Source organism: Periplaneta americana, chromosome 10 (assembly GCF_040183065.1).
Source record: "Periplaneta americana isolate PAMFEO1 chromosome 10, P.americana_PAMFEO1_priV1, whole genome shotgun sequence".
NCBI lineage: Eukaryota > Metazoa > Arthropoda > Insecta > Blattodea > Blattidae > Periplaneta > Periplaneta americana.
In genome coordinates, this window is record NC_091126.1 from 94,486,569 (window position 1) to 94,510,497 (window position 23,929).

At 36.2% G+C, this 23,929-nt stretch overlaps 1 protein-coding gene across 5 annotated transcripts in view; it reads left to right on the forward strand.

Moving 5' to 3' along the window:
- Window positions 1–23,929, forward strand: part of LOC138707899 (galactosylgalactosylxylosylprotein 3-beta-glucuronosyltransferase P-like) — a 697,107-nt gene that overhangs the window by 630,390 nt on the left and 42,788 nt on the right. For all 5 annotated transcript variants that reach the window (XM_069837940.1, XM_069837942.1, XM_069837939.1 and 2 more), the window contains 2 exons: window positions 15,352–15,509; window positions 20,831–21,007. In XM_069837940.1, coding sequence (XP_069694041.1) covers window positions 15,352–15,509; window positions 20,831–21,007 — 335 coding nt within the window. The remainder of the gene's footprint in view (window positions 1–15,351; window positions 15,510–20,830; window positions 21,008–23,929) is intronic.

Genomic DNA, 23,929 nt, shown 5'->3' on the forward strand with positions numbered 1-23,929 from the left:
AATAAAGAATTCATTACTTTGATGCAAACCTATTTTTATGATCCATTAGCTTTAAAATAAGCCCAAGTTTAAGATTGTACCTCAATTAGAAGAGAAGTTATGAATTATTTTTGTTGACATAGTATGCGACATTTTTACATTTTTTCTCGTATTGACAGAATTGCTGTAGGGATATCGTGCATTATTGAGGGCTAAAATTTTACATAATTACTTAACTTAAGGTTCTTTATCATCCCACCAAATTTAATGAAAATCTGAGGTGGTCGGGTTGAAAAGTCCACTTTTTTATGTTGATTTGACATGGAATGCCCCTATGAATGAAACTATGTGTCATGAGGTGTAGCAGCTATTAGTGACACACGTTATATATATATTCAACATCAACTGGGAGAGGAATATGTTTACAGAGCTTCAATATGAGTGTGTATAAACCAGTGAATAAATTAAATGCAAATTAAAAGAAAATACCGACTTTTATTGCCAAATGTTTGGGCTTATAGCAATCGAAATACACAGTACAGTGAAACCTCTCATCTACGGACATCGAAGGGACGTAACAATCTGTCAGCATCTGGGAGGTGTCCTTTATTGGGAGGAAGGCTCCCCAATCTAACAGTAAATTTATAATATGTATTATGCATCCCTTGACGCTTTAAATGAAATGTATTACTGTAGTTTAATTCTAAATACAGTCTACTGTACTACAGTAAATTCTTTGCAACTTTGAAGTACAGTAAATAGGACCGAAAAAGGAAAATACAGTACTGTGCCATGCCATTTTATTCTAGATCTACGGCTATGCAGTACTGTAATTTACAGTTTTCAACTTAACCTTTACGTTCAGGTGCCATGTCTCTCGAAACAGAACTGATTGAAGTGAAGAGAATAATCCTACTAACCCTATCATGTGTCGAATACAATTTCACGATCGCGGAAACCTTGGACCCATCACACAGGTTAAATTTTGACTTTATCCTCCCGCTTCCAGCTAGCAAGAGGTAACCGGCTTGGCTAGTGGTAGCCTACGAGACCCTTATTGTCTGCTTTCATGTTAAGGAATTTCTGTACAGTTCTCATAGCTAAATTTTCCATTTTTATAACACATTAGGTCTTGAAATCCAAGTTCTGTCCGCAACCAGGAAGTAAAGCAAGCTTTAGGACTGTGAAACAGCTGTCCGTGTCCGTGTCTGAGTGTGTCCGTAAACGAGAGTTAAATTTATCATTATTTCTATATTATTTCAGTTGGGACATAAAAATCTGTCCGTAAATTAGGAGTGTCCGTATCTTGGAGGTGTCCGTAAGAAGAGGTTTCACTGTATATACTTCAGGAAGTAGACTATATTTCGTCCTTTCAATATTCTAGAAGAGGCAAGATAAGAGTTAAATTTTCTGTTCAATATCTATGAAATGCAGTTGAACTTGGTTATATCGTCATCGACGTTCAAAGAAAATAATGTTGTAATAAACGTATGTTACTATAGGAAAAAGTAAACAAATACAATAAACAAAATTAAAATAAAGACTACGTTCACGATATCATGTATTTTCTAGAATACTGCAATTTAAATTGTACTTTCATATAGAGCTAAAATACTACAACATTTAAAATACTTTACACAGCTCTTTTTTTTTTTATAGAAATGCTGTACTGGACTGTAGAAATACTTAAATCTGGAGTAAAATGCTATAACTTACAGCAATTAAAATACGTACAGTACTCACAATTAGAAAGGAGGATTGGAAAAATCTCTAATTGCTTTCTTCTTCCGTTTTGCATAATCCTGAATCTATAAATCATTCTCAAAATAATTTAGCACCTTAGTCTCTCGCACCTACTGCTTAGTCAGTAATGTTCCTCATGAGTGAGGTTTTCCATTACGTATAGTAATGTAGGAGGAACTTCCTTCTTACCAATAAGTGTGTAAGTATTTATTCATTCATAGTTTTCTGTCTCAGAGCAAGTAGCAAGACCTTTCCTGTAAACTCAGCATTCTCCAATTTCCCCCCCCCTTCCTCTTCGTTTCCTCATATGATCTATATATATTTATGTTGTTTATCATCTGATCTCTTCTATGATGAGCCTTTTTTTCCGTTCAAAATTCCTTTCAGTGCGTCCTTCAGAAACACTTTTCTCCTTAGCCACCGACCCAGCCAATTTCCTTTTCCTTTCCTGATCAGTTTCAGCATTACTCTTTCTTCACATACTCTTTCTAGCACAGCTTCAATTTTTATTTGTCTATCAATTTCATACACTCCATTGTACATTTCCAAAGTGAGCATATATACTTATGTACGTACATACGAGGCGCATCCAGAAAGTAAGTTTCCCTATTTTTTTTTAAAAAGAACACACACTTTCAGGAAAACATTTATTGGCCATAGGTACAGCAATGTTTCAGCTATTTTCAACATAGCCACCATCAGAATTGAGATACTTGTCGTATCATGGGATCAACTTTTGTATCCCTCTGTCGTAGAACTCTGCCGCCTGTGAATGGAACCAGCGTGTGACAGACGTCTTCAGCTCTTCGTCGTTGCCAAAACGCTCACCGGAGGACAGGAATTTCTTGAGGTGCAAGAAAACGTGAAAATCGCTGGGAGCAAGATCAGGACTGTAGGGTGGGTGATCAAACAACTCCCAGCCAAATTCCGTCAAAACAGCTGCCGTATGTGGACGAGCATTGTCATGGAGTAGCACAACATCTGCAGTAAGCATTCCACGCCTCTTGTTTTGAATGGCACGACGCAATTTTCGCAGTGTTTCACAGTAACGGTCAGCGTTCACTGTTTCACCTCTTGGAAGGAAGTCAATGAGCAGAATGCTCTTCCTGTCCCAGAACACCGTGCACATCACTTTCCGAACCGACAGCGTCTGTTTGAATTTCGTCCTGACCGGAGATCCACTATGCCGGCAATGCATTGACTGCTGGTTGGTTTCCGGGGTCAAGTGCGAAATCCAAGTCTCATCGCCCGTGACGATCCTGTCGAGGAACTCGTCGCCGTCATCGTGATACCGTTGCTGCTCCTAAACGTTGCATTTTGTGTTCGGGTGTCAGGTTTTTCGGCACCCACCTGGCACACACTTTTTTGAACAGCAGGTGCTTAGTGACAATCTCATGCAACAAGGATCGCGATGTCTGCGGAAAATGGCTGCTCAGCTCCGTAATCGTGAAGCGACGGTTCTCCATGATGCACTGCCGCACCAGCTCAACACGATCATCATTGATGAGGGATGGTCGCCCACTGCGCTCTTCATCATGGACACTTTGACGACCTTCGGAAAATTGCCTACACTAGCGACGCACTATCTGCTTACTCATGATGTTCGGCCCATAGACCTGACAGAGCTGCAGATGAATTTCAATTGGCGCAATGCTTTGTGCATTAAAGAACTTTATCACCGACCGAACCTCGCAGGCGGCGGGAGAAGGAATAAGAGCTTCCATTTCGGACCACTGCTGCCACGCTACTGACACCAGGCGGGACCTGTCCGGCTGGCATATGATTGATACGTCATAGATCTGTTACGCATGCGCAATTGACACGGCTAATTACGTTTACTTTGAAAGGGAAAAAATCGGGAAACTTACTTTCTGGATGCGCCTCGTACATACATACATACATACATACATACATACATACACACACTGTATATACATACATACATACATACATACATACAAATAGTCGGCCTCGGTAGCGTAGTCGGTATAGCGCTGGCCTTCTGTGCTCGAGGTTGGGGATTCGATCCCTTCCCAGGTCGATGGCATTTAAGTGTGTTTAAATGCGATAGACTCATGTCTGTAGATTTAATGGCGTGTAAAAGAATTCCTGCGGGACAAAATTCCGGCGCACCGGCGACGCTGATATAACCTCTGCAGCAGGGTTGTAGTCCCAAACTTTACAGTGCCGGAGCTCTTTATGCTTTTTAACCTTAGGGGAAGCGGGAAGGTTTGGATGCAAAAAAATAAGACAAAGAAAGAAATGTCATAAAGTAAGACTGTAAGTAGAATGCAAGGCAACGCCAGTCAATACCTACTCCATTTAGCTTCTGAAGCTCAAGTAGACCGAAATGGTCACTGTAAGGGTGATCATTCTGCGCAATGTATTAACCTGATATAAATTTCGCTTTTGTTGCTTCACGGTGGGCTGCACTCGTTTATTCGCCAACATTTTCAATTGATTGCTTTTCAGACGTATCAATATTTTTTTGTGCTATATTATGAGCATTGGATTTCTTATGTACAGTGAATTTTTTTGTAGTGTCTTAAGCTGATCTGACCTTATCTGTTCGATCCGTAGTAATTTACTGAATATGAGCGCCATTCATTAGATACAGAAATACACTCTTTTTAATGCACCTAATTTAGTTACTTCATGACACACTTTACAGCCTAGCTCATATTGCTTACAATCAATCCACGGATAAGCTTCTCTTTTTTCTTGACCACATATTTTCTTCATTCCATACATTCAGCCACATTTTGCAGGCTGAATTTTTGGCTTTCACTACTTTCAACATTATGACGTTGAATATTCTTCGCAGTCATATTGGAACTGTATCTTTTAAGACAGTTTCTCTGGTTGAATTACTAGGTTCATCAAATAGAAGCGATGGGCTTGAGATATCAACAATATTAGGAGAGGAAGCTTCTGTAACTCCACTAGAAACAGCATTGGCACGAGAAAAGGAAAAAGTTAATGTTTTTGTCTGTTTATCTTGTTCCATATTTACTGAAGAGCAATAGATAAAAACAAAATTTTCAAGCTCTCTTTTAGTCATGTTATAGGCAGTAAATTAACCGCTTAAAATTCACTTCGTAAAATAACTGGGAAACAAACATAACACATTTCGGTAACACCATAGACAATCTCCTGTATCGTACAAAGACGTGAAAACTAACGAAATACGAAACGAACGTGAATTAGGAATGGGATCATTTCGCGCAGGCGCACTAAAGTTTAGTTTGGTGGTTCTTCTATCACTGATTCTTCCTCCATTTCTCGCCACACACCCTGTCTACGCTTCTAGTGGTCTCATGACCCTCTACTTCCGAACTTGTTCCGATTTTCTAAAGGAAGCACAGAAAATGTAATCACTAAATATTTTGACATTAACTGAGATATCGTTAGCTGGGAAAGTATTGTGATGTCAAAACATATTTTAAAATTCCAAAGCAGTGCCGGAGCACCGCTCCACCTTCGAACACAGTGTGCAGTTGCGAGCGTCGTTAAATAAACCATAATTTAATATTTTACACACACATGCACGGTGACCCATAAGTCATCTGCCGAAATTATTATTGTTAGCATGGGCTACATTTAAAGCGTAAAGCCATACAGATAATACAGTATTTATTACAAAACTATCCTAATAATATGTTACTTACTAACATATACTAGATGCTTCAAGTGTCTTCATTCTCTTTCAATACAGAGATGATATCTATTCAATACAGAAACAAAATTCGTGTCACAAATGTTCCGATAGAATTGTTACCTTCTACCTCTCAGTAACAGTTCACTTGGGTCAGCAATTCCCACAGCGAAGGGTTGGTAGCTGGGACCCTATCACCTAGCCTACCAGATCCCCAGATTTAACACCCTTATATTACTGCATCTGGGGTGGATGAAAGTCATCGTGTATCAGGTTAAGGTACAAGGTACAAATACTCAAAGAGTTGCTCCAACACATTCTGATGTCGTGCCGAAAATAAGGAACAAACGTGTGAAGCTGCGAAATGTTACACGTGCGGTTCACACCCTTGCGGACCACTGCCTTGAGATTCAGAAGACATTTTCGAAAATGTAATTTAAAACCATTCCAAATAAAAGAGACTGACACATAAGCCATCAATTGTTTGTATTTTAATTATTTTTTGCATTGTTGTTATTTAAATCCAAAAATTAAAGTTTTTTTTCTGCCGTTTTGAAATTACCGTAACTCCGTAATAATGAACGTGATTCCATTATTCACTTATTTACATTTGAACCGTAAGTAATGTCATTAATTTCAGGGACTTACTCTTTGAGATATTTCAAACAAAAACATTTAATAAAATGTTCCTTTTTTAATGAATTTAAATACTATTATAGTCACATCATGCCATGGTATGAAAGAAAAATTACACAACCTCGAGCGGAAATCGAACCTGCGACTTCCTGTTCTTCGGTCAGGCGCTCTACCACTGAGCTATCGAGTTCGTCTCACGCCAAAGGCTTGGAATTATCCTTTCATGCTGGCGACTCTGTTATAGAGTACTGTCCATAGCGTCTGATCTAGTCAGCACTGCTTATGGGTGTGAAGAAACGTTTTACAAATGTAATCTTCATCTTACGATGTTTGGTGACGTATATACGTCCGTTGATGTGGCATATTAATGAATTTAAATACTATTATAGTCACATTGTTTTATATGAAACATTTCATAGCGTGTTCGGGAAAACCATTGCTTTAATCCCCAATATGCTCGGCCATTTAAGTGTGCAGTGTATTATGATAATTATTGAAATAATTTTAGTTTTGCCTTTAAATGTACAGAAATGTGATCTGAACGAATATAACATTATAAACTTCCTTTGCAGAACGAAAAGTTAGATTTGTTGGGATCAAATTTCTGCAGATTTGAAGGACAAAACTAAAATTCTTTCAATAATTATTTATGATCATAATAAAATGACTGAGCATATTGGGAATTAAATCAATGGCTTTTCCAAAATACGTCATGTTTCATTTAAAACAATTTTTAACTCAAAAACGGAAGCAAAAACAAGCAAAAGAGTATGAAACATTTTTATTTGAAATATATCAAACAATATATCCCACTGGATTTAATGACAATACTGACGGTTCACTCTGTGCATAGCTCCAGGAGCTGCCTCCTTTTTGGAACGAAATGATTGGGAGCTCACCTCCAAATCCGCTGTAAGTTACTACCAAAAGCTCGGAATCACATCGTTCTTGCACTAAAAGATCGGGCATATTTTTAACATATGAATCAAGCAAAAAACTTCAATTTCACCAAAAAGTGGAGCCACCCTCTTTTTGCAGGGAGCCCTTCAATTGTCACAAACCTAAATCATAAATTTGTTCACAGATTCTCAAGAACAATTGTGGGTATGCAGGTATGTCGGCTATACATGATAATATGCTGACTGGTTCCACAGATGCAGATCTGCAGGAATATACCTCGTGTGAAAGTGATATATTGTACCTTATTTCTGATACTAGCTGTACCCGTGCGCTCCGCTCCACTTGTTAGAAATAAATATAAAGTAATTACATAATTAAAATAGGACATCTGGTCCAGGGAACATTCGTGTTTGATAGAAGGATAAATCGTTTAATATGTCACTTAATTTAAATTGTATTTAACTAATTGAAATGCGATCATTTTGGTCCAGAGACCATTCACTTAGTGCAATGATAATTCCTTTAACATATTTCTTAATTGTTATTGCATGCAAATAATTAAAATATGATCATTTGGTTCAGAGGACATCCGTTTTTGGTGCAATTTGGTCCCATCAAAATTTTGCTTGGAATGAAACGTATCGGAAATCACTTTTAAAGAAACTTTTGTTATGCAACATTTTTCACAAAAATCAATAATAAGCGAGATATTTCGGTTTATTTAATTCAGACCCCCTTATAATCCCCCTTTTAAATAAAGTATTTTGAATGCCATATAGCCCAAAATCTAAGTTACAACGAACTTAATTTATATTTCAATTTTCATATAAATCAGTTCAGCCATTATCGCGTGAAAATGTAACAAACATCCAGACAGACAGACAGCCATACAAAAATTTCAAAAAAGCGATTTTCGGTTTCAGGATGGTTAATTATACATGTTAACACCAATTATTTTTGGAAAATCGAAAATTACCAGAAACGTTTTGGCTACAGATTTATTATTAGTCTAGATTTACGCAGTGAAGACGACGTTCAAAACGGTGCACCATGTAGACACAAAATCTTCATGCATCTTAATTGAACGTACATTTTAAACTTTATTATTTCAATATTCTTCCCAGATTCCACGCATACGCGATTGGAATATTGAACTGTGTAGATGCAGCTTTAGTTCCGTTACACACTGTAGCGAGAATGCGTTTGTCGAGCTATAAAAAATGCTTTCGTGTAGCACTGATTGTAACGGTCGAAATAAGGCACAGCTGACATTTGTCCTTCTCCCACAGGTAACTTAACCTATAATAATTATATAATTATTGTAGCCTATAAAATTTGTATTTTGTGAATGAAATGAAACAATTAATAGAAAGTCAGATGTTCAAATGTATGTAACATCATCGCATATCAAACCCAAAGACCTTGCATAGTAATAATAAGGTCTTTGATCAAACTGCCTTCCGTATGGCGTAATAAAATTCGTGTTTTAATTAGGCCTACCTATACAGAGATGGCGTCACTGTGTAGCAACATGTCTCGTTGTGAATACATAAGGATTGGTATATAGCTGTCCCCACTGTCACTATTAAATTAAATTATGATTTCAGGAACTAATGAAAATGTATTTATGTTATAATACCAGTATGTTGACTTGTATGTATGTATTTATTTACACTGCAAGTGGGCAAGCACCCGGTGGCAGTGGTATATACAATATTAACAATACACAGTTAAAATGATAAGCTATACACAATAAAATTTACAATACATAATACAATTTACAACACATATACAATTTTATACACAATACAATAAGAATACACAATACAATTTAACACAATAATAATAAAACATAAAATAAAACACCTAATTTTACAACACAACCTACATAATTATGTATAGGTCCTACATAATTTTCAATAGTCTTTCACTTTACTCTCATCTCATTCCCTGTAGTGGCACTATGACGCATTTCACTGACACTTTAGCACACATTTCACTGACACTCTGTAACACATTTCACTGACACTATAGAACACATTTCATTGACGCTATAAATTATCACTGATCGGAACTGTTCACTGCACTGTAAAACCATAACTTCACTGACTCACCTCGCTTCACTGATACAACAGTTCAAATAAGTCAAATAATTGCATTCTTATGCATACTTATAAACAGAACTACATTTAAACTAAACATTTCTAGTCTAAGGCCCTCTTACACGCTATTTTTAAATAATTTACAATTCAAACCAAGGAAGTAAACTCGTCAGGCTAGATAAATACATGCCACCTTAAAAAATTAAATGTTGAATGTCACCTTAATTTTAATTTTCACTTTATACACAACTCTTTAAATTATTCTTGAATCTCCTTAAGGAAGGACAGCCCTCAAAGACCACTGCAGGTAGGTCATTCCAATCATTTATAGTTCTATTTAAAAATGAGAATTTACCTACATCCGTTTTCTGTTTCCTACATTTGATTTTAAAATCATGATCGTTCCTACCATAGTACGTTGGCTTTTCTAACCGAGCCGTTATGTCTACCCATGCTTTCTAACCTAGATGTGCTCTATACAATGATGTTATTCTAGTTTTCCTACGTCTGTTTTCCAAAGTTTCCCATTTAAGTTCTTTTATCGTATCGTTCCCATCTTCTCTTTTACCTTTAACAAATTTAGCTGCCCTATACTGGATTCTTTCTAAGGAATTTATCTGATATATTCTATAGGGATCCCAACATGTAGTTCCGTATTCCATTAACGGTCGCACTAATGTTAGATATGCTATTTCCCTCGATTTGGGGCTAGCCTTTCTCAAGATTCTCATAATAAAGTGAAGTGCCCTCCATGCTTTGCCTGTAACATTATCAACATGCTCTCCCCAAGAAAGTTTGGAGTTTAAATACACTCCTAGGTATTTACAACATTGTTCTTGCGGAATTACAACACCACTGAATTCGTAATTAAGACTACTTTCCTCTCGGGTTTTACAAAATGTTATAGATTTACTTTTAGAACCATTTATTTTCATCCTATGCTTTAACGCCCAGTTGTAAATGTTATTCAAGTCTGTTTGAATAGCATCTACATCTGAATTATTTCTAATCTTTCTATAGATAATGCAGTCGTCTGCAAATAGCCTCACATTTGATGTAATATCCTGGCATAGGTCATTTACGTATATTATAAAGAGTAATGGACCCAGAACGCTGCCCTGTGGCACCCCTGAACTTATATTTCCAATTTCCGATATTTCATGACCTACTCTAACTCTCTGGGTTCTACCTTTTAAGAATTCTTGGATCCATAGCACCACTCTTTTATCTATTCCTAGCCTACTTAACTTATCTATTAATATGTCATGTGGCACCAAATCAAATGCTTTCGAAAAGTCAATCACAACTGCATCGATTCTTCCGCCTCTATCTACCTCTTCAGCTAGATCCTGAACCAGCGACGTAATTTGACTATCACATGAGAAGCCTTCCCTAAAACCATGCTGGCGGTTGTAAAACCAGTCTTTCGCATTTAGAACATGACGAATATAATCCGATATCAAATGCTCCATGACTTTACATACGACAGATGTAAGGCTAATCGGTATGTAGTTTCCGACATCTAATTTATTTCCACCTTTATGTATGGGTACCACTATAGCTGATTTCCAGACATAATAATAAGAGAAAAGTGCAGTACATGTAATTAACATTGTTAAACCTGTATTTCGCTTTTCGCAAATGGCATTACTGAATAATAACATCGAATTTCTTTATTGCAGTAATCGATATTCATCTACGAGTATTTCAACATCACAATGTCTGAATAGGTTAAGTATTCGTTAATATACAATTATTAACATTTTGTGATCGAATTTTAGGAATATATTATTTACATTTTTATTTTATTCACGAAATAGTCGTAATAAATGTCACTCGAGGTCTGAGATTACTACACAGAGTTCCACCTAAATTGCAAAAATGTCTCACTGATAACGTATATCTAAAGAAAATTGTGTTCACAAAAAATATCAAATGGTGTAAGTAATGATTAATCAAATATGACAAAATAAGTATTGAAGATCAAGACTCACCTTTATGGCTGTTTCTCATGTACAATAGCAGTATCGGCAACTTAATTGACATTGTTGACAATGTAATGAAATTCGTGAGTATTACCCCCTATATTTACTTGTCTGTAGCCATACCGTGGTTGCATTGTTTTTTTTATGGACATGCAATAAAAACTTCACTCTCAGGTTATGATGTTAATTTTAAAGTTAACCATTTCGCATGGATAGATAAACATTTATAACATTATACATTTAAATATTCCCATCATAGAATGCAAATAGTGTTAAATGAATATTCTCTCTTTTATGTGTGCAAGGCCATCTTAAGTAGACTGAGTTATTTGTTCTGATTTCATTACAGCCTATTAATCTGAGAAGTGCTGCGGCGCTGGTAAAACATAGTTATTTTAAAACTCTTGTATCTGCTTAAATATCAGTCCTATCAAACTTTTACATAGAATAAAACTTATCGGAAATCATTTTTAAAGAAACTTTTGTTATGTAACATTTGTCACAAAATCAATAAGAGAGATATTTCGATTTATTTAATTCAAGCCCCCTTATAACCCCCCTTTTAAATAAAGTATTTTGAATGCCATGTAGCCTAAAATCTAAGTTACGACGAACTTAATTTATATTCCAATTTCCATATAAATCGGTTCAGCCATTATCGCGTGAAAAGGTAACAAACATCCAGACAGACAGACAGATAGACATACAAACAAAAATTTCAAAAAAGCGATTTTCGGTTTCAGAATGATTAATTATACATGTTAACACCAATTATTTTTGGAAAATCGAAAATTACCAGAAAAAATTTGGCTACAGATTTATTAGTATAGATTATGTTCCCATTAAGTCGTGTGATGTGGAACGTTCTTTTCCACGATACAAGCTCTGTCTGACTGAGCATCGCAGAAATTGTTCCTTCGAAACACTGAGAATGTAGACCTACATTGTAATTCACTGCAATGCTGATTATAATTAAAAGTAGGGCATTGCTACAATTTCGCTATTGGAAGAAGCTAAACAATCTTGAAAAAGAAATCCAATGGTGTTAAGTGTATTTAATGTTAATATGTGAGTAATTGAAGATGTAGACAGTAATGTAAAATGTGCAAATAATATAAAATTACTGTGTTTGTAGCCCGTCTATGTACTGCACATATGATCTATGAACAAAATGTTTTGTTCCAGAAAATTTTGACAATGTGCAGATTACTGTTCCTTTATATAATTTGAATGTTAATTCTCCTGTGAAACTGCCTTTATAGTATGTTCTATTGGACGAGAATATGTTGAATAATACAAGGTGTTTTCAGTTTGTTTATTACCAGTATACTGCCTTCATTAATTATCATTATGACGCACGGACAAATCATATTAGATTGACCGCGTTGTGTGGACCTTGAGGTCTTATTAGAGCATGAGTGTTTTGTGAGTTGACTGTACGTATCTGATGCATGGCGCAGCAGTAAAGCAAACGTAATGCTAACGTTACGGATTAGAATAAAGGCTAAACCTTCAGATTTTACTCATAAGTGACACCAATAAGGCATCACTCATGAGACAACTAAGCGAGGAGATAATGGGGTAAGTGGACAGTTACTTTCTCCCTCCAGTGCATAAATTGCTGACTAACATATTACACTACTCAAAATTTAGATATATACAAAAATATAATTGTTCTTCCTTTGACACAAAGCGTCAAATGAGATGTATTGCCTGATAATATAAGTACTAGATTGGTCCTTATATGACATGAAAAAGAAAGTTCGGAAGTTCCCATTTCACACCCTCTTATCTAGTAGTGCATCATTAAAAACGCACATGTGCCAAAATTGAATTGATCAGACCATATTTAGGGTATGCTCAACGATGTTTAATTTCATGCAGGATGTGCCATACTGACATATGCGTTATTGGGTAATATGTTCAAATCGTACAACCATTCTCACCTATTAGAAGTTCTATAATAGATGGCGTGCAGACTCACATCCATGAGCTCCTTTTGGAGGAAGCATTTAGTGTCTGCATCACAAAGGGACTATCAACTGGACCGGAGATCCTACTGTGTAAGAAGTTCTGGCCCAACATCATGCGCAGTTTTCTCACTGATTACAAGCCTGGTGTAGAAGTACCATATATGGCAGCCGAACTAAAGGATGTTTGCACAGATGTGAAAGATTTTGTGGTTAGTCAAATTGAAGTAACCGAGTAGTATTGGAACTGGTCTTCTTATTCTTCGAAGAAGTCCTTCCGCAAGGTATGGGCCTACCATAAGCCAGGTGCGATCCATCAAGCACGATTCATGGCAATATCGATCTTCAGCTTTCTATGTGAAAATGTCGCTTTTTCAATTATTCGATGTTATCTACAATATTAATAATAAAAGAATGATACATCGATTGATTAATTGACTTAGCAATTAAAATATGGTTCCAACAGATCCCACGTAATACGTAGAATAACCGTTCACTAAGGGAAAATTTCTCTTGGATTGAACATACCTTAAATATTAACCTATTGGACCAGAATATTACCCACCTTAGTTTTAAGCCAGGGAGCATCGATTGGAGGTATGGTATGGAGGTATTTTAAAACTTGAAAAATGAGAACCATCCTAATGAGTACATATCAGCAGAAACTAAATCAGAAACCTGTATTCGTGGCGATAGTGTTATAGCCGTTGAGTGAGTGTTGCGGCATGGGGAGAACTGTCATTGCCGTGCTCCAGACAGGACTACTACATCCAATTGGGTAAATCTGTAGAGAAGAATGAGTGTAGTCGTCAATAAAAACATAAGGACTGCCGGAAAATAGTTTGTATGCATGAAAGTATACAGCGACTTTATGAGCCTATGCAACAAAATCCGTAGAGATCGGTGAGGATACTGTGTATGCCAGGCACTTCCTTGCGTAGAATTGTGAAGATGGACTTAAAGTTACACCCCTATAAATTGCAAGTGTCTCAAGAGTTAAGGCTGATAGATAAACAGAATAGAATACAGTTTTGCACAGGATTCCTGAGAATACTGCAGCAGGATTAGTCAATTCTCTCTCTTCTGGCAATTTCGGATTAAGCAAACGTGCACCTTAATGTGTTGTTTAGTAAGCATAATTTTTGTTACTATGCAGAAAAATTCATATAACCTCTTTGTGAAAATCCCAGCACAGCCAAATATCGTAGTCTGGTGTGCAATTGGAGCTTTCATCGTCATTGCGGGGCCGCGTTTCTTTGAATACCCATTGACTATCAACGCTGAGCGGTATGGTAACATCACTGGGAACTTCTTCTTTACAGAACTTTTGAAGACATTTTCTCACCAAAATGGGCTACACAGCCACATAGCTCTTACCACAAAGACTAAGCAGCTCCAGTTCTTTAGAAACCAACTGATCTCACGATTTGGAGATGTCTCAAGGCCGCTCAGGTCTCCAAATATGACAGTCCCATATTTCTTTATTTGGAGCTTCCTCAAAGGGAAAGTTTCCTCCTGCTCTTAAAAACGTCAATCCAAGAACAAATTCAGGTTATTCCGAATGAAATGATTCAACCTATTGTGAGTAACTTCCACGAGCGCTTCCAGCAAGATATCAATGTCGTTAGATGCCATTTGTTTGATGTTATATTCAAGAAATAGGGTGTATCAGTAATGACAATTGAGTGGATAAGAAGCAAAGGAGTACAAGCGACATTTCTAAAAAAAATAGTGAAGTGCATACTGGATAAACTAAGGCATATACAATTTTTGTGACAAAAGGATATGTAGGCCTAATTAACCACATCACATAATAACATTTAAAATTAAAACTTCACAGAATGTACGAAAGCTTAATAACTTTCGATCACATTTTCTCTAAAGTAACTGAAGTGCACTTTGCTTCTGACCCCCTCAATTGTAAGTGTAATCTGACAACGAAAAATAAAATTTGTGTAGTTATACACATATTCTGATACTAGCATTTTTATTTTGTATTATTTCCTTCGGTCCACACAGTATGTTACTGTTATCATTCGATGATAAATTAATTACGAATCACGGGCATGAGGTATAAACAATTAAAATGAAAATTACTTAAATCATTCCGTCGAAATGGGCATTAAGAAGTACAAGCTTCTTTGCTTTTATTCAATATAGAAAACTCAGTAATTAAATTGGCTAAAACTAGACTGAAATTCATACATTAACTGGAGACGGATAGGCCTACATTCTAGGTCAGAAGCTGGACTGCTATTGAAAAACGCTTATTTTCTGTATTATGTATTCCCTCGATATTGATCATGTTACAATTTTCTGAATTTTAACTCTTCTGGCATTAGGGAAATATTCTTATTCTGTAATGCATTTGTGAATTGCAGCTCCAATGCCAGAATCCTTCAAGAAAAGGAAAGGCCCAAAACCCCGTGGAGTATCCAATAGAAATCGTGGGCTTGATTGGATTCGAGCAAACGCCAAAAGCGGAGTTCTTTACTTCGCTGATGATGACAACACATATGATATTCAATTGTTTGAAGAGGTAGGTAATTTGGTTTCATCGTAACATTAATGCTAAGTATGTTATTCCTCCTTCCCTGTCTTAATGGTTAAGATAAACAAGAAAATAACCGAATCTGATACTGGTATAATGGTGTCTTGTTTTTGTATCCGTACAAAGGAAAGGCATTCAAGGTGGAGTATTTAGCCATATTATCATTCTTCATCACTTTAATTTCCATCTTTTTAGTGCATTTTAATTGGTAGGTTGATGCATAATTTTGGAGCATTTTTCTTTTCCATGTCAATAGGGTCTTTGTAAAAAAATTGTTTGGAATTTGTAATTTCAATGCCACGGTATTGTGTTACTGAATACTTTTATAATTCTTCAATTTCTAAGAGACGTTGTGCTAATTGTTGTTGTTTAGTCAACTGTCCGAAGACAGTTTTGAACCTCATGAGTGACACCAATAAGACATCACTCATGAGGCAACTAAGTCAGGAGATAATGGTTATAGTGGCTAGTTACTTTCCTCCTCCATTGCATACATGCTGACTAGTGAAACATTTCACTAACCATGCATTTTTATTATGGGATAAAAATGGAGTGCCAAATAAAAAACAAACATTTCCGACGTATCCCTTTGTTTGAGTTAACTGAAGAGTAAAGGCGTCTGAGACCGCTAGAAACGTTTGTGACATTTACTGTGAGTTCGCCGTCGGGGAATGTATGGCACGAAAATGGTTTTCTCGTCTGAAAGACAGCCATTGTAAGATAAATGATTCTCTGGTTTCAGGAAATCTTTCAACTTTGATGAACACCGTTTGAACGCTTTAGTTCATGGTGATCCACGTCAATCGATTAGGGAAATGGCTAATATGATGAATTGTTAACAATCAACCATCGTACGATATTTGTATTCCATGGTCAAAGTTTAAAAATTGGGTTTATGAATATCGTGAGATTTTATAAAAAATAATCGACCTCAAAATGTATGTTTCTTTGCTTGCTCTTCGTCATTTAGCTTGTCAACAACATCGATCTTTTTTGTTCGAGTTTGCTATCGGTAATGAAAAATGATACCTTCACATCAACAACACAATGAACAGAAAGGAATGGCTGATTCGTGACAATAAAGCAAATCCCTGTGCAAAAATTGGTATCAATCCACATAAGCTAATGTTGTGCATCTGGTGGCACAAAGAAGGCGTCGTCTTCTATTAATAAAATTGCTTTCGAGGAATATAATCACCACTGCTTAGGTTTGTTTCCAAGAATTCATTAGTTCACACCTTGGAGTAACGGTTAGCGCGTCTGGCCGCGAAACCAGGTGGCCCGGTCGGGGCAAGTTACCTGATTGAAGTTTTTCCGGGGTTTTCCTTCAACCAATATGAACCGATGCTGGGTAACTTTCGGATCCCGGACTCATTTCACCGGCATTATTATCTTCATCTCATTCAGTCGCTAAATAACCTGAGATGTTGATAAAGCGTCGTAAAATAACCCATTAAAAACACTCCGACAATAATTCATATCAATCTCTGCCAAGAAGTCAAAAGAAGGATAGCAATGGCCAAGGAAGCTTTTTGTAGAAAAGGGGGCATTTTCTGCTGACCTCCGGAAAAAGAACTAAGGAAGAGACTAGTGAAGTGCTTTGTGTGGAGTGTGGCATTGTATGAGGGCACAAACATGGACATTACGACGAAATGAAGAAAAGCAAACAGAACCATTTGAAATGTGGATATGGAAAAGAATGGAATGTGTGAAGTGGACAGACAGAATAAGAAATGTAGCTGTGTTGGAAAGAGTGGGTGAAGAAAGACTGATGCTGAAACTGATCAGGAAGAGGAAAAGGAATTGGTTGGGTCACTGGCTGAAAGAAATTTCTACTGAAGAATGCACTGGAAGGAATGGTGAACGGGAGAAGAGTTCGGGATAGAAGAAGATATCAGAGCATATATGACATTAAGATATATGGATCATATGAGGAAACGAAGAGGAAGAGCAGAAGATAGGAAAGACTGGAGGAAGCTGGGTTTGCAGTGAAAGACCTGCCCTTGGGCAGAACACGAAATGAAATGAACGTATCAATCTGTTAATAAAAGTTTTATAACATGACTTCCTATAAAGATTTCTGCGGAACTATTTTTTTCCGTACGTAGGCCTACGTTTAATGTGTACGCAAGATTCAGGTTTTAATTGAAATTATGTAAAGGCCATGAATGTAAAATAATATTTTCATTTTATTCCCTACTTCATTAAGTTCAGCTAGACCTAATAAAACACATATTTCTTTCATGTGCTCTATGTCCTCGTCACGTCCTAAATCAAATTCTCGTTATTTCCAATTTGCATTTTTTATTTATTTTGAATATTTGTTTTTGATCTCTCTTCTTCTATTACTCTATAAGTTATTACCTTCGTTTGGAAGGTCGATAATTTTTAATTACACACCCGTATAGAACATTCATTTTAACTTCTTTTTTCTACTGTAGTGCGTAAAGTTGCATTTTACCTACTGCTATCAATGCGTAAAGTGAACCTTTAAAATACTAGTGAGTAAAAAAGTAAGTAATCACTTTATCGCGCTGCCAAAGAAAATGCAATATTTATTGTATAAACTCCATTCAATAAGAAATTAATGCATTATCTCGGTCTTTCATGACGTAAATATTACACGTAACACAAATAAGTAACAAATTTAACATTCATATTTATATTTTAGCCCTATTATTCTGAAGTTACACTTGTAGTTCTCATTGCAACAAGATATACCATTCAACATTTCCTAACCCATAAGTTGATCAAATGGCCGGTTTAGACGACCATGAAACCCTGATCATGAATACAACAGACTGTAATTCCATTGATACTTATTTCTTAATGGTTCTGAGTTTAGACGGCCGTAAATCGTGATCTTATAACCTCTCCAACTTGAAGTATTTATTTAATGTAAACCTGCGTAATCGTAGAGAAAACATTGTATGATACAAATTCATAACGTTATCGTTTTGGCACTCACGTGTTCCTGGAAGGAGGCGAAGCCTCGTTTCACAAACTTTACACTCGTGCCAAAAAGAAAATCTTCACGAACTTGTATCATAAATAACTATTCCCGTTCAATGTTTGTAACTTCTATGTATACTAATTATTATCATTATATTCATTTCTTTATCCTATTATTTCCTGTAAAATAAACGTTTCAGTAGTAACTGATGGTCATTAATTTCTGATTCCTTATTATTCATTGATTAGTAGGCAATCAATGTAGGTGTATATTTCATATATGTATGTTGTGTATCATACACATTATAGTAAAATAATACTGACTGGTATACTTTCCTTTGAAGACTAACACTGCGTAATTTTTCCAGACATTCACTTACCATTTATTAATGTACCGGCATTAACTGTCAGATGCAAAAATGTCAGCTTTGTAAGTAGAACGTCATACTTAAATTATACTTCATTAACGATTTTTTTTCAGCAGTCCATAAAATGTTTTTGTCGATTGTAGTTCTTACATTGTAAAAACCTAGCGCCTATTGACCATTTTAATCTTCATAGAATAATTACTTTGTGAAAGGCCAGATTCCTCAGAAGGTATCATGGTAGTGGATATTCGGGAACATTGAAAGAGAGACTGGAAAGCTCTTTCTCATGGAACTACCCGAAAAAGACAGAGGCTACTTTGATGGAAATAATCCGACAGTTCACACTACCTGAGATAAATTTTCAGATGGATGAGCGGCATATAGCAACATTTCGACAAAAGATGGGGTATTGATAGACAAGGTCTTATTATTCAGAAGAGAAATTTTGTAAATCCGGGTAATTCTGAAATTCTTATACAGAGTTTAGAGAGTATCTTTGTGAGAACAAAGAGAGAGACTACAAAACATAATGAAACATTGTGGGTTCTCCTCCATCTTATCTCTATGAATTTTATTCCTCTAGAAAAACACATTTAGAAATACAAATTCATTGTAAAAGTTCTTTACTTCTCTCTGAAATGTGTACAGTTTCAACTAGAGTGAATCGAGGGGAGATGACTATCGGGGAAAGTTGCTTATATCTTTGTAGTTTCACATTCTTTCAAGAGAGAACGCCACGCGCATGTCTTTATGATCACTGAGACAGCTGAATATCTAGAGAGTGAAAGCTAACTCATTTTCCCAAGTATTATTGTTATGAGAAGCAAAAAAGCAAGGAAACAGCTCATTTTTCTGCTATAAAATAATTGCAAAGGTATGTTAAAATTTTAATACGTTCTTGAATTTGTAATAAATGTCAAAACTTCGTAAGCGATATTGTAGTAAAAGTACTAAATTTGTATTGTTAACAACCAACGTCCTTGCTCCACCATCTTAGGTTGCGTCACAATACTAGGCATCTTATATCAATACTTGGGGAAGATGCTCACTTTTTTTTCGGGGTAAGATGACAACTTGTTGCAAGAGTTTACTTTTTTGTTTTATTGCAGGGAATGCGTAGACATTACATAATGTCCTCTGATAGAGGTCAGTGGATTGAGGACAGTCTTCAACTTCCGATGGAACATGTTAGAACAGGGGGTATGAACTGTTTTAGAGCATCGCAAGCATACGGGATTCCTTATCGTACCCTTAAACGCCGCCTAAAAAGAATGATGACAAAAAATGTACTGGATTGAATTTATTGTGTGAAAGAAGTGACTTCACGAGCCTTGCACACGGCAATAAAATCTGTGCACTGAATGTGTTGCTAAATAGTGATAAACGAGTGAGAAAGTGTCCATGAACTTTAGATTGTAATTTTTTTATATAGGCCTACATGTATCAAAGCAAGTTCAGGTAAAATACATATATCAGTAAATGTGTTAATTGCAGTTACCATCTTACCCCGACTATCGGGGAAAAATGCCTAAAGTGAAGATGAGAAGAAAACCTGTATCTATATACATGATAATTAATGTTTTCTGTTTTATATCAAAAATATTGTTTCAAAATACTTTTCAGACTTTCATATTTCAATATGAAATTCAAAACTAAATCAACAGTACCTTAAATTTTCAATCAAAGAAAAAGTTAGGCATCTTCCCCCGATCCTTTCTAAATTGTCCTCTTTGGCTCGAAATTAATTTACAATCACCATTCCATGAAACAAGACGGAGAAGAAAAGTTCTCCTACATCGATGTATATATGTTTTTATAAAGACAATATATATCAGAAAGAGCATGAATATCCTAAGATAGCCTTTTCTTCCTCATTTGGGATCTATAAAAGTGACGAATTTGTTATCTACTATTGTGCTTTCATAGTGTCTGAAAAAATCACATATTCTGTTTCATTGGACACATTTAGAATATTTTAATTTTTTTCAGATACGTTCGACAAAACGTGTGTCAATGTGGCCTGTAGGTCTGTGTACGAAATTTGGATTAAGTTCTCCAGTCGTCGTGAACGGCTCGTTTGTTGGCTTCTATGATGGATGGGTAGCAGGGCGAAAATTTCCTGTGGATATGGCGGGCTTTGCTGTCAGTGTCCAATTTCTACTAGAGGTAAGGAATGAATTTTATTAACTAATAATTGCGAGGAATATAATATATGAAAGAAAATTAAGTATGTAACAATCACGATTAGAAAGTTGAAACAAAGAGTCACAGTGAACCAGAGAAATTAAACATGTGCAGGTGAGAATATGTTCCCTTTCCGTCCTCTTTTAGTATTCTAATGCAAGTCTTCATGAATATTCTAAAAATAATATGCTGCGGTATTTTATGTACCTTCCTTTTTATGCATTATACATTTTCAGTAACTTCATTTTTCGAAATTTTCGAAGTGAGTAGTACATAAGCTTAGGTTTCAAAGTATGTGCAGGAAGATCATGTCAGATGATGCAATTTATGTTTCATTAAGCACACATTACAGTATTGAAATCCAAGTGTTTACCCATGATAAAATCAGTGCGAAGAATGTCAAGTAGGCCTAGAGACCTACATTCATAGGCGTACACTCTGCTTTACTATCATCGAATAAAATGTCGGAGAATTCATAGACGAATAACTTGCAAAATAATGGATCAAATGAGATATTTTTCTTTTTAAATGTATAGAAATTTCCAAAGCATTTTCCTTTTTCATTAAGTCTCAATGTAAGGAAAATTCCGAACTCTAAAACATCAAGGAGATTCCCTATTTCCCTCCAAGTATGTCAAATAATGTCATGTATGATGGTTACTTCGCGTCGCTGATTATTTCTTCGGGTGATTTTTTTCGAGTAAATGTTTTTACATAAAGCTTCTACTTGAAGAAAGGTGTGAATAGCCCGCATGACATTCACTTTCTAAATGAAGGGTTCAGAAGCGCCATTTACTAAAACCGTATAAAAGAAGGATTAAAATGAAGTTATTACCATAATTCAACTCGCCGGACTCGAAATATCATGTCATTGTTAAGGCAGCTATTCATATAGAGCGTAACTTCTCCTGTGTAAATTAAATGTGTATTAATGTAAATTTCATTTAGCACGTGAGTATCAAATTCAGCATGTCTTGGACTATCTTCAAATGTTGTTTTACGTTGAAATTGAATCTTGTACGCTTACTGTCTGGCCTTCAAGTTTTTGTGATCTAAATCCCACGCATGTAATGGTTACTTGGGAAAAATCCGAAAATAGGATTACCGACTCATGAAAACCATCCCGCCTAGATCTCCTTGTTTATTACAGACATCCGAATAGATATTTAACCTACATTGAAATTGGAAACAAAAATTGGAGAATTTTTAGAGATTTTGAAAGGAAAATTACGCACGTTGCTCTCAATTAGGTACTTTGCAAGTTAACTAAGTATGAAATCCGGACATCTTATTCATTGAATCTGTGCAATTCATCCTGGAATCAACGGTGTCGTTCACCCGGTTCGCACCAGTTCGCCAGAACCGCTTGTTAAATTTGCCACAGTTCATAGAACCGTTGTTGAGTGTAGGCTATCTTCCTTACAAGAAGGAAGAATATTGACTTAACACGAAATTATGTAATTTTTTTTATATTTCAGCAAACATGTTCCAAAAATAAACAACAATTCAGCTTGAAGCGATCACATTTTATTTTTACTGTACAGATATGGAATTAAAATTTGGAGCCAGTCTTGATTGGAGTCCACCTGTATGTAGGCAACAATTTTGCTTGACTGCCCACAAGTAGCATATATACAGAGGCTCTTGTTTACTGCACATGCGTAGTGTGTCGTAAGCGAAAGAATAAGGAAATTTCAAATTTTATTTTCGTATCTCTACATCATGGGTGTCCAAACACCTATAGAACCAGGAGATATTGCACGTCAAGCATGCTCTCCTAAGGTCAATAACTTTCCATATATAATAGGAAAAGTCCCGCGCCGTGGCGTTGCGGTCTAAGGCATTCTGCCTAGGACTCGCGTTACGGAATGCGCACTGGTTCGAGTCCTCATGGGGGAAGAAATTTTCTCATGAAATTTTCGTCACTGTATGGGACCGGTACCCACCCAGCATCGTGATGCACTTGGGGAGCTACGATAGGTAGCAAAAATCCGGTTTCGCAAACCAGCTATAACGGCTGGGGGGATCAACGTGATAACCACACGATACCTCCATTCTGGTTGGATGATAGTCCACCTCTGCTTCGGCATGTGAACATGAGACCAGTAGCCGGCTGGTCGGTCTTGGCCCTTCAGGGCTGTAGCGCCATGGATTTACTTTTACTATATAATAGGAAAAACGACATTAAAGAATATGCGCTGCGGGCTGCTTACACCAAGGGTTACCTTGTGCGAGTTACAATTACTTGGACATCTATGCTTTACATTGTTGTTTCCTGTCCAAGTTTGCAGAATAGTCAGGACAGGAATACGCCTGCAACTTTCAAACCCATGTGTGGTAACTTCGGCAGTCGTCTACCTTTCTCCTTTCGAATGCTAGTACCCCATGCACAACAATGAAATGTGATACTGAAAAACATGATTTAAAAAATCATTTACTTTCAAGTACAAAATACACTACGTTAAAACATTGATAAAATACTTGTTTTCCTCTTGTAATACTTCTTTCACAATGTGATTTTGTTTTCATTAAAGTATTGACAATACTAAATGCACTATTGATCACTCGGTCCGTAGCGTTCGGTATCATTTAAACTACGCTTATGTCTGAATCTAATTCGCAGAGAGCAATCAGTGCAGCGCAATGAATTGTTAAAACGTTCGATCAATTTTTTTAGTGTTGTTGGTGGTGGTACGTTTAAGAACAGTTGAGTAGATGATACAGTAGTTTGTGTTTCGAAAATTGGAAAACTAAATTAGCAAATGTTCAATACATCATCGCCACTGCGTAGCAATGCCATATTGTATTTTAGGTCCAGGGAAAATCATTTATTCTTTTTTTACGGGAAAATTCTTCGCTGATATTTTCGTAATAATTACTATATTGAATTTTTGGTCCAGGTAA